Here is a 12,123-nt window from a genome sequence, read left to right as displayed (position 1 = left end):
CTCTCTCTGTCTCTCTCTCTCTGTCTCTCTCTCTGTCTCTGTCTCTCTGTCTCTCTCTCTGTCTCTCTGTGTCTCTCTCTGTGTCTATCTCTGTGTCTCTCTCTGTCTCTGTCTCTCTCTCTCTGTTTCTCTCTTTCTGTCTCTCTCTCTGTCTCTCTGTCTGTCTCTCTGTCTCTCTCTCTCCTGTTTGTCTTTATTCATTTTTAATCTATTATTCATTCATACGTTGCATCCAGAAGGCAGTTTCCCCTCCTTCCTCCCCTCCAAGGCCCGCCCCCACTCCTCCTCCATTTCTCTTCAGAAAAGGGCAGGCCTCCATGGATGTTAAGCAAACATGGTGTATCAAATTGCAGTAAAACTAGGCACTATCTCTCATATTAACACTGGACAAGGCGACACAATGGTGCTTTCTTACCATCCCGCCTAGCAGCCACTAGAGTGGCAACACTAAATGCAATGACTGAGAAGCACGGGCCACAGTACTGCTTATGCAGTTCTTGTTCTAGGTTCTTAATGGACTGAAGCCAGGCAAAGCCCAAATATGCAACATATGTGCATATGGTTTGAATAAAAAGTTGGTACTAAAACTGGGGTTGTTGTTCTGAAGAACTTAACACTATTTTGTCGTCTTTGTTGTTGTTGTTTGAAGAATGTGGGAGACTTTGGAACTTGGGACTGGAAAATCTACCAAATGCTATAAGCAGTGTCCAGTGTAGCATTCTTGTAGGATGCTGAAAGTAGTCCTGAGAGCAATGTGGATAGGAAGGGCCCAGCACACAAAACTTCCCAGGGGAACAAGAACGCTATTAACAGCGCTATAGAGGCCATTATTGGGCAAATAAGCTAACTGCATTCTGCCTGTGTTCTAAGAACTTGCCTGAAGCTAAAATAAAAGCTAGCAGACTGATTTCTTCGGTGGAAGAAGCTTCAGAAGAGTGTGACAAAGTCTGTGGAACTGCTGTTACTGACTCTTCTCACACAGATCGACGATGAAAAGGAGCAGACATTTGGCAGAAAGAGATGAAAATGTGCAGTTTGGAGATGAATGAACACTCCAGAAGCCTGATGCCATAGCAAAGTCAAGTGCAAAAGAAGAGGCTGTGATTGTTGACGAGGGCAGCACATCCCAGAAAAGCTGCTAGCTTCGCCGTAGAATTTGCCAGCTTTCCCGGACAGGAAAGGTGTCCTCAGGACAAGAAGTCGTGCAGCTAAAGCTCCAGTTTGTGAAAGGAAAAGCTAAACTACGTGTGTTTTGGGGACAGATCCTAGAAAGCAGACACACCAAAAGCTGGTGCTAAAGCTGTTCACATGGGCAAGAGTCCATTCCAAGCTGACGGCCTAAGGGAAGAGCCATCCATGCGGTATCGGTTTGGGAGACAAGAAAGATGAAAGGCTGAAGAGGTTATAGGTTCTTTCTGCACAATTTTAGAGAGATCCTAAGGTGAGCAAACATGTGCCAGGGTCAGAGTAGCTCTAAGGGGAAGCCCTGAGGGGCCACAATGCCCAGGTGTAAGAGTGAAACCTGGGTGATGGTGGACACGCCAAGATGCTTGAGATGCCAGATCCATGAGATGTCTGCCAAGAAGTACTGCACAGAGGGAGGAGAGGGGGAGGAAGAGAGAGGAGATATGTCACAAGTAGGAAGCTAGCGAGCTAGAAGGGAAGAGGCATCTAACTCCAGATAATGAGCACGGAACTTCAGGACTCAGTCTCTGTCCTGCTGCTTTTTTTTTTTAATTTTAATTTTTGTCTTTGGTTTAGTCTTTCCTCACTAAGCCCCAACTCCTCCCTGTTGGAATGAGAATGTGTATTCTATCCCATGGTATGTTGGAAGTATGCAAACTGTTTTTTCATTTAACAGGGGGCCACCGTTAATAAATTGCCTTGAGTTTCAAAAGACACTTTGGACTTTTAACAATGTTGAGATTGTTGTAGACTATGGGGACTTTTGTGTTATGAGACACCAATGAGTACATGGGGACCAGACAGCCCAATGTGATGGTTTGAATGAGAAAATTTCCCTGTAGGCTCATATATTTGAACACTTGGTCCACAGTTGGTAGCACTGTTTGGAGGTTACCAAACCTGTAGGAGGTGCAGGCTTGCTGAAAGAAGTATGTCGCCTGAGGATGTAAGGCCTCACCATACCTCCTACTTCCTGTCTGTTTCCTGTGTATGTGTAACAATGCAACCAGCCAACTACTGCCCTCTCAGGATACCCCTGCCCCAAACCCCACACACACACACACACACAATGGGATCTCCCTCTGGAACCACAAACCAAAATGAGCTTTCTTCCTTAAGTTGCTTTGGATACAGTATTTTTATTACTGCAACAGAAAAGTAACTAATTCATGAGAAAGAAGATAACCATGGAACATTCACATTTATAGTACAAAAGTGATGGCAGGTGTGATCTGGCTTGAGAAGGAAAAGAAGCAGGTACAATGCTGATTCCGTGAGGGCTGCTCTGGCTTGAGGTATAGGAAAGACCTTTCATTTCTCACCAAGGAAGCCATCGTGTGGCTCCTGAGTGCTCTTGCCCTTACCGTCAATAAGCTTTGGTGTGGCTCCTTGTGCAGTTACCGGCCATTTCCAGAGCGTTTGTTCCTAAGGCTGGGGCACCTGGTGAAGGTTGCAGTCAGGGCATCCCTGAAGAGAGAGGCGTTGGGCACACGTTTTCTAGTTGGGTCTCCCTCCCTCCCTCTTGACTTGCAGAGGTATCTGGGTAATAGTCCCTTTCCAAGGCCTCCTTCTGCCCTGACATCTAGAAATGGGCCAAGTGGAAGGTGCTACACAGGGACAGCACAGGAGGAAATCTGAGATCTACCCACCAATCCTACAAAGGAGACCTGGCTCCTCCTCTCCACGATTGCACACAATAGTCCATCCATCAACCTTCAACCTGTTATTTCTGCCCATGGGCCACTCTTCACCCATTGTATATCCATGGAGAGTGGGTCTGCCTGTCCTCCAACCATCTTCCCCGCACCATTATCTGGCAAGGTCAGAGTTCAGCACTTCCTATCTGATACAAGCCTTTACGGACCTGTTGGGGTGAGAGGGGGAAAGAGTTTCCCACTAAGCTTTTCAGGGGTGCCTGTACTGCTTCTCATGGGGCCTTCTTTGTTTGCTTGTTAGCACTAACAAAGACAAGTTGTATTGTGGGGTCTGGAAACAGGCTGGGTTACACACAGTCCTTTCTTCTAACATGGTCCCTCACTCTCAGGTCTCATCCCACTGTGAACTTGACAGCCATGATTGCCCAGGGTGTGCAAGGCAGAGAACAAATGACTTGAACTGGCCTCAGGGCTTCCACATTGACTTGGGGTGTGATCTGGCAGATCATATGGAGTTTCTAACACTAGAAATTCATTGTTTTCTGGCTAATTTGTATGCTTTGTTTTGAGAAAAGCCTATGTTTCTTTTAAACTAGAGGAAGAGAAAAAACATATAGCCCTGGCCACCAAGAAATCTGGGAAGAGTGATAGGCTCTTGGCCCAGAACTGAGGTCACCACCATGCTGCTGCTGACAGCTATGCCAGACCCTTGCCAGCAGGCCCCAAAGAATCCCAGGACGGGCCTCCTGACTCAGCAGGCCCCGAAGAATCCCAGGATGGGCCTCCTGACTCAGAAACAACAGTGTCTTTTCCAGGTGTTGGGGGTTCTGGCTTTCTGTTTCAAGTTCCGTGGTTTAAATTAGGAAACGGACGAATAAATAGTTAAATGTGTTTGCCGGAAAATATTTGAGTGTATGACAACGGTTTCCAAATCCCCACAGAGCCTGGACACAAGGGAGCCTTGGCAGCCAAGCCTGTTATTAAGAAGGTCACAAGATGCCATCTGTGACTGCGTACACTTTCCTGTTGAAGCATAACACAGCCTAGGGGTGGCTGCAATTGATTTTGCCGGGAGTGTAAAGCTGGCACTCTCTGGTGGACACAGCAGTGACTTGGGCAGGCTGTGTGAGCAGGCCAGAGGTCTACCTCAGATAGCGGCTGGAGCTACCCAGCTGAAGACAAGAAAGAGAAAGCACCGTTCGCGGATCTGTTTTTAATTATAGCTCAAAAGCATTTTGAGAATGTTCATGCATGGTTTTCCTAAATTTTTTGTGGCTGATGTTAGTCACCTTTAAAATATGGCCATAGCTCCTTTATTAAGGCAGATAAATAAATCTTTTATTTACAAGATAATAAAAAAATGTTGAAAGAATATGACAACCAATTCCAGAACTCTCTGATGAACTTTATAACTGTTTATATTTTGCTTTATCAGAATGTCTAAAATCTATATTTTTATTACCTTTTATTGGGGGGAGCATGTGCCCTGGTGCACATGTCCAGGTCAGAGGTCAGCTTTCAGGAATTTATTCTCTCCTGCTATGTGGGTCTCTGCATCCAACTCAGGCTCTCAGGCTCATCAGAAAGTGCCTTGGCCAGCTGTTCTTACCTGCCTGAATGTCTGTATGCTAATACATGCCTGTGGCTCTTTGTTGCACTATTAGGGATAAATTATATTTTTACATGCATGCATGCATGTGTCTTCTGGAGGTCAGAATACTCTCATGTATAACCATGTACTATCACAACCTAAAACTTTACCAATCATAGAATAGTGTGTAGCTCATATACATACTACTGAATGCCCAAGTCTTAGAAATCTGCCATCTTCCCTGATATGACTAACAAATGTTGAAGACAGTGATGCCTGGTGGTTCTGAGACACTTAGAAAAACCTGATGAAAGCTCTGGGCTTCTGAAAAATCTTCAGAAGGGCTTTTAACTCCTTAATGGCAGACATTTTGAATCCTTACAGGGTCTCTGTCCATGGAGAACAGGTTAAGTGTTGGCACATTTAAATTTTAATCCTCTGGGTACATACACTGTACACAGTACTCCCCAAAGGACAGACAGCGCTTGATCTTCGTCTCCCATCGGGACTTTTTTTGCTCATGAGCCTCCATTTAAGTTTCAATGAAGTCAGATAGGAGCTGGATGGCTAACCTATCTGGTCAAAACTAAATGACAAACATCACTGGCACTTGTACCAGGACAGATGCCAGTAGGTGGACTAAGTGATTGGAAGAGATAACTCGGAAAATCCTCCCAAACTGGGGTGTCTCCGACACAGCTGTGCTTATAAGTCTGCACCTGCCTTTTTGACAATCTGTAGTTGAAACCAAGTGTGAGTGGTGTTGAGGGGTAGCACAGTAGATGAGGACCCAGTTTCTGAAGGTACAGTTTGCTGGAGGTTATTGATGTAGTCTCATCAACAATATATTCCCACTTGGTTCTAGGCCTACACCTAAGAAGCACAGTGATGGACAGAGACTAGTAAATTAGGGTAATGGTAAACATCTTTAGTTCAAAAACGAAGGTCAAGATAGACTCTTTTGTCAACTGTGAGGTTGCAGAAAAAATGAATAGCCAAGTATATTCCAGAAGATGAGTGCCCACCCTTCTCCTTTACAAAGTCTGAAGGAAACAAGGCTTTCTGTGGATTTCAGCCATGGCGGATGGCGCATAACTCAGTATACCTGCTGAAAATCACTCAAAGGTCTGGCGAAGTGGGTCAGTGTAGAGTGTGGAAACTATAAACCACACCTGAACATCTCAGAAGGTTCAGAGACAATGCAGCCTTGATAGATCAGCATAGTCCCATGTTCCTTCTGGTTATGTGAGGAGGAAATGATGGCACAGTGTCCCAGAAGAATGCCCCAGACATGAAAATGCTTGTCCCTCCTCAAAGCTGCCAAAGCTTTACTGTGAATTTAAATGCTAGCTTCAATTTTGTCTCTTACTAATCTATTGGTCAGTGGCTGACGGGAAACAAAGGCTGTTTGTGCAGTGTGGTAGTCGTTGTATAACTAAGACATTTCATCCTGTCCCTCTCTTCTTCTACACACAGGAAGACTCCCTGGTATAACAAGCCCCTCCGGGGACAGCCCATTGGCCATCAAGCACAGAGTGGTATGTTCTGACTCTTCCTAAGAATCTTTGAATGATGCACGCAAGAGATTGAATATTGTACATTACTAATAAAAAGGCAAACAAAGGGGATGAGTTCTGAAAATAAATATTCATCAAACAGCTATTTCTGGGTATTATGTGTGTGTCCTTCCTATCAGGGGATACACAGGTAGCCAAGGTTACCAGCTGTAAGCAACTGGCCAGGTTGAGGCTTTATCACTAACCTCACTTTGTCTCCTTTCCATGGGTGGCAGTAATCACACATAAAGCTTGCCTCTGATTGCAGATTCCCAAACAATGAAGAGACTATGTGAAGTTTGGGCTTTTATGTAAGTTTGAGACTGTTTGAGACTATGAGAAGTTTTGAAGTTGGACTGAGCAAGCCTATGGGAGACAAGGCATGGAATGTGTTGGTTTGAGTAGGTTTGGCCCCCATAGACTCATGTGTTTTGAATGCTTGGCCCATAGGGAGTAGCAGCACTATTAGGACTCGTGGCCTTGTTGGAATAGATGTGGCCTTGTTGAAAGAAGTGTCACTGTGGGGGGAGGGTTTTGAGACCCTCTCCTAACTGCCTGTAAGCCAATCTAAATGAAGAACTCTCAGCTTCTTCACCATGTCTGCCTGTATGTTGTCATGCTTCTTGCTATGATTAGAATGGTCTGAACTTCTGAATCTGTAAGCCAGCACCAATTAAATGTTTGCCTTTATAAGACTTGACTTGGTCATGGTGTCTCTTCATAGCAATGGAAACCCTAACTAAGGCAAAAGTTGGTACCAGGGGCTGAGGTATTGCTGTGATAGGCCAGGCCATGTTTTTTTAAATTTTCTTATTTTTTTTGTTTTGTTTTTTGAGGACTGTGGATTTGGGGACTTTAGATTTGGAAAGCCATGGAGTGTGTTAAGTGGGATTTAATGGGCCACCCTAGTAGAGATATGGAAGACATTGGTGTGGAGGGTGATTTGAAATCTTGAGATCATTCTTAAGATGTTTGGGTGAAGAATGCTGCTGTTTTTTGTCCTTGTCCCAAGAGTCTGCCTAAGGCTAAGATAAAGACATTAATTGCATTGATAAAGTCTCAAAAAAAAAAAAGTCCAGCATAGACTTTGGCCTCTGGATTACTCTTATGAAAAGCATTTTTATCAAGCATAGCAAGCTTAGGAAGAAAAACTAAAAAATGTAGAAGTTCAACGAATAAAGGGGCACAGGAACTGGAATGAAGCTAAATTCTGTGTTCAAGGATACTGAGTGGAATTAAGCAAGTGGTGACCTCAGGGTAAGGTCCCAAGCTAAATTTAAGCATGTGCAGTTGTGTGAGGGAGAGTTATATTATGTTAGGCATTATTATGTCCTTGTTGTTTTCATTTGGACATGAGGAGATATGATTATATGTCAAATCGACAAGGGATGGATTCTGGTGGCTATTCTCATTTTTAAATTTGATTAAGATCTATGATGAAAAGCATAGGCCCAGGCATGGTGCTACTCGCCTTTAATCCGAGGAGACAGAGGCAAGCAGATCTCTGAGTTCAAGGCTAACCTTGTCCAGAGCAAGTTCCAGATAAAGAAAAGCATTAAGTTCAGGCCTGGTGGTACACACCCCTAATCCCAGGGTTCAGGAGACTGAGCCATGCAGATCTGTGAGCTCAAGGTCAGTCTACAGAGCAAGTTCCAGGATTTAGGCAGTGAGCGAGTTGGAAAACAGAAAGCTGGTGATAATGTAATAGAACAAGAGGGCCATGTCCCAGCTCCAGCAAGCAGTAGAACTCAGAAGCTTCAGCCATGTGGCTCTGGCTTTAGAGTCAAAAATAGAAGGGACTACTGGGACAATTGACACTGGTTAGCTGGAGCTAAGAAATTAGTGGTGATTAAGAAGAGACCAGCATCAGGAAGTGTTTTCTGAGAGCACAAAGAGGCTGTGTTCCAGAGATAGCCAAGGTTGTACCTCATGCTGCAGCTGAACTTGGTAATGTGTAAGAATCACCCAGGTGGTACTGGTTTTGAAGACATGAAGGTGTCGTGGAGATCAGCTGAGACTTGGCACCATGAGAGGCCAGGGAAGGCCATTGGTGAAGGTGAAGTCTCAGTTGCAGTAATGGGCCAGGGCTGAAGGGATCATGCAAAGAAGTTGAGGCTTGGTACCATGAAGAGAGCCTATGAGAGGCTATTGATGAAGCCTAGTTGCAGTGGAAGATTCCAGTGAATTGGAAAGGCCAGTACCATGGGATGATCACCAAGGATAGCAGCAGCAGTGGAATGGAGTCAACCAGACTTTGGAAAGAAACAGAGCAGAGCTGGAGAAGTGACCCAAGTCCTTTAGAGGAGCCCAGAAGATAATGTGTATATATCCCAGGCATTGGAACAAGAAGCTGTAAAGTTGAAGTTGCCTTGGAGACCCCAAGATGTTAGAGATGCCAGAGCTGTGGGCTACCTGCTGAGGAGAGCTGCTAACAGAGTGGAAACAGTCAAAGAGATTTGTGCTGCAGTCAACAAAGATAAAAAGAGTTGGAGATCTGAAGAGCGCTTTAACTTGGAGTTTGACCAGTTGGTTTTTGGTCTTGCTTGCTTTGGTCCGGTGTTTTCTCACTATGCCATTTTGGAACTAATGTGTATCCTGTGATATTGGAGGTGTGTGAGCTGCCTTTTGGCAGTTAAGATTTATCTGCTGGATGAATCTCAGCAGAGACTTTAAACTTTGGAATTCTGACATTGTTGAGACTGTTACAGACTATGGGGACTTTTGAGGTTGAACTACATGTATTTTGCATTATGTATTTAAAACATTCTTGTGTTTGAATAAGCCTATGGGAGTCTGGGAATGGAATGTGGCAGTTTGATTACGCTTGGCTCAGGAAGTGACACTATTAGGGGGATTGGCCTTGTTGGAGGAAGTGTATCACTATGGGGGTTAGTTTTGAGATCCCAGCTGCCTGGAAGCCAGTGTTTTCTGGTTGCCTTCAGACGAAGATGCAGAACTCTCAGCTTGTTCTCTAGCATGATGCCTGCCTGGGTGCTGCCATGCTCTCACTTTGATGATATGGACTGAACCTCTGAACCTGTAAGCCAGCCCCAATTAAATGTTTGCCTTTATAAGAGTGGTCATGGTGCCTCTTCACAGCAATGAAAACCCTAAGACAATGGGGAATTCTTTGTCTTTCTTTGAGGTAACCAAAATTACATTTTAGTTACACTTCTTATGAAAATCAATACGCTTGTACGTACATACCATATGTCCGTACATATGTGTGCGCCCAGTATATTGGTCAGATTATACTGGATCTTACCCTCTTTAATCTGTCTTTATATATCAATATTTTTATGTGTACCTTTCATTGTTAACAAACATAACCATTTGTTATTTTAGCTAATGGACACATCTTTCTAACTGGTTACATCACAATTTTAAAATATCCTGTATCTGCAAGCATTTAGTATTTTTCGTTTTCTTTTTTCTTTTTCTTATTGATTTTATTTGGTAGATATTTAAGATTTTTATATTTATAATTATTATAAACTTTTATGACAACTAAAAGTTGAAAATGCATTTATGCAATGGTAAATTCACCATAGTGCATTCCCAGATGTGGAATGCTTGGGTTGGAAATAAAGCACACCTTAATTTTTCACAGCTAAGTTCCTTCTCCTGGATTAGCCTCTGCTTCTTGTCCTATATTCTCAGACCTGCTTTAAACCAGGCCTAGTGGTACATGCTGTGATCCCAGCACTCAAGGGAGCCCAAGTCAGGAGGGTTACAAGTTCAAGGCTAACCTGAGGAACATAGTGAGTGTGGGAGCTTTCCCCCCAAAGTGGTAATGAAGATAATTATAACCTTAATGTTTTCCAATTTGATAAATGGAAATACTTGCACTTTCTTTAATTTTCTTTGATATTTTCTCTCATATTCATTAATTTTGTGGTTGTTTTATTAACGGTAGTTGGTTTACATTTATACAAGCCACACTTTTTAAGCAGAATTGGACACTAACAGAGAACAAACCATTGCTCCTATGGGAGAGGTGAAGTCTGAGTTCTCTGTGCCTCTCTAGTCACAATGCTTTTGTCAGCTTATCACCCTGTACTTTTTTATGTTTGTTTTTATTTATTTATTTATTTAAATTTTCGAGACAGGGTTTCTCTGTGTAGTTCTGGCTGTCCTGGAACTCACACTGTAGACCAGGCTGGCCTCGAACTCAGAAATCCACCTGCCTCTGCCTCCCAAGTGCTGGGATTAAAGGCTTGCACCACCACTGCCTGGCTGTTTTTATTTTTTAAAAAATAAACTGTATTATAAACACTTGCAAAGAAGAACATCAATGCAGTAATTTTTACATGTATGCTCTGTTCAAGGACTCTTTATTTAATGTATGTAAATTTACTCGCATTGAACTTGAGCCAGTGGCACTAACATAGAGCTCAATTAGTACAGCTCTTTCCCCTGTGAGGCACACCACTGCCTTCATGGGCTTATGGACCCTAAAATCTCTAACTAAAAAACATAAAAAGAGAGAAAATGGAGCTCTAAGGAGACCACAAAAGGACAATTAATTACCCACGAGAGAACACACAAGGCTGCGCTGCTTGTGCTCCACCGTGGCGAGAGTGCACGTGGCAGCTGAATCCACTTTGCCCACTCCGCGCATGCTGCTCAGTGACCCCAGGAGTGCTGCATTAACCTCAGGGTGACACGGATTTATCAAGTAGATGAAGTCATAAATATGGAATCCATGAGTAATGAAATATGACTGTGTAATGCCACTGCCCATGTTTCTGTTGAGATAGGTTCTTTTTAGGGATTTCTATAAACTGTTTACGTATTAGGATTGGACTTCTTTGCTTAGCTTCAGCTATAAAAGTACTTGCCAAGTTTTGTGTTTTCATTTTACTATTATTGCCTGTAGAGTGGATTCTGATCGCAGTATCGAAATGTCATTTGAATAAGGGTGGGAAAACAACTGATAAAGGAATTTTGTTACTTGTTTATTCTTGTGAGACAGTTTTTTGTTGTTGAATGTGCATGTGTTTTAGATGTGTGTATAGGTGTACATGTATATATGGTATATGAGTGTGCAGCTGTACATGTGTGTATGGTATAGGAGTGTTTACAGGTGCATATGTGTGTATGGTATAGGAGTATGTACAGGTGAACATGTGTGTATGGCATAGGAGTGTGTGCAGGTGCACATGTATATATGGTATATGAGTGTGTACAGGTGCACATGTGTATATGGTATGTGAGTACATACAGGTGTACAGGTGTATGGTACATGAGTATGTACAATTGCACATGTGTATATGGTATATGAGTATGTATAGGTTCAAATGTGTGGTATATAAGTGTGTAAGGCACACATGTGTATGGTATATGAGTGTGTACAAATGCACATGCATATATGGTATGTGAGTGTGTACAGATGCACATGTGTGTATGGTATATGAGTGTATACAGTTGCACATGTGTGTATTGTATATGAGTGTGTACAGGTGCACATATGTTATGTATATGAATGTGTACAGGTGCACATGTGTGTGGTATATGAGTGTGTACAGGCACACATGTGTGTATGGTATATGAGTGTATACTGGTGCACATATGTGTATGGCATATGAGTATGTACAGGTACACAGGTGTGTATGGTATGTGAGTGTTTACAGGTGCACATGAGTGTGTGGTATAGGAGTATGTACAGTTGCACATGTATATATGGTATATGAGTATGTACAGGTGCACATGTGTATATGGTATATGAGTGTGTACAGGTGTACATGTGTGTATGGTATATGAATGTGTATAGTTGCACATGTGTGTATGGTATAGGAGTAGGTACAGGTGCACATATGTGTATGGTATAAGAGTGTATTCAGGTGCACATGTGTGTATGATATAGGAGTGTGTACATGTGCACATGTGTGTATGGTGTAGGAGTGGGTATAGGTGCACATGTGTGTGTGTGTGTGAGTGAGTGTGTGTGTGTGTGTGTGTGTGTGTGTGTGTGTATGTTTAGAGGTCAGAGATCAACATAGGCATATTCTCTATTCTTCACCTTACTGTTGCTCACCAAACTCAGAGCTCACTGACTGGCTATACTGGCTCGTGAGTAAACTCTCGGGTAGCCTGTGTCTGTTCACCTCCCCTACTCTCTGCCCGACCCCCAGCA

General features: G+C 43.2%; 1 protein-coding gene across 2 annotated transcripts in view; it reads left to right on the top strand.

Moving 5' to 3' along the window:
- CUNH4orf51 (chromosome unknown C4orf51 homolog) overlaps window positions 1–12,123 on the top strand; it is a 37,364-nt gene that overhangs the window by 20,835 nt on the left and 4,406 nt on the right. For both annotated transcript variants that reach the window (XM_031340400.1, XM_031340399.1), the window contains one exon: window positions 5,908–5,969. In XM_031340400.1, the coding sequence (XP_031196260.1) occupies window positions 5,908–5,969 (62 nt within the window). The remainder of the gene's footprint in view (window positions 1–5,907; window positions 5,970–12,123) is intronic.

This window comes from Mastomys coucha, unplaced genomic scaffold, assembly GCF_008632895.1.
Source record: "Mastomys coucha isolate ucsf_1 unplaced genomic scaffold, UCSF_Mcou_1 pScaffold22, whole genome shotgun sequence".
Taxonomy (NCBI): Eukaryota; Metazoa; Chordata; class Mammalia; order Rodentia; family Muridae; genus Mastomys; species Mastomys coucha.
The sequence above is the reverse complement of the archived record's forward strand: the minus strand, read 5'-3'. Positions and strand labels throughout refer to the sequence as shown.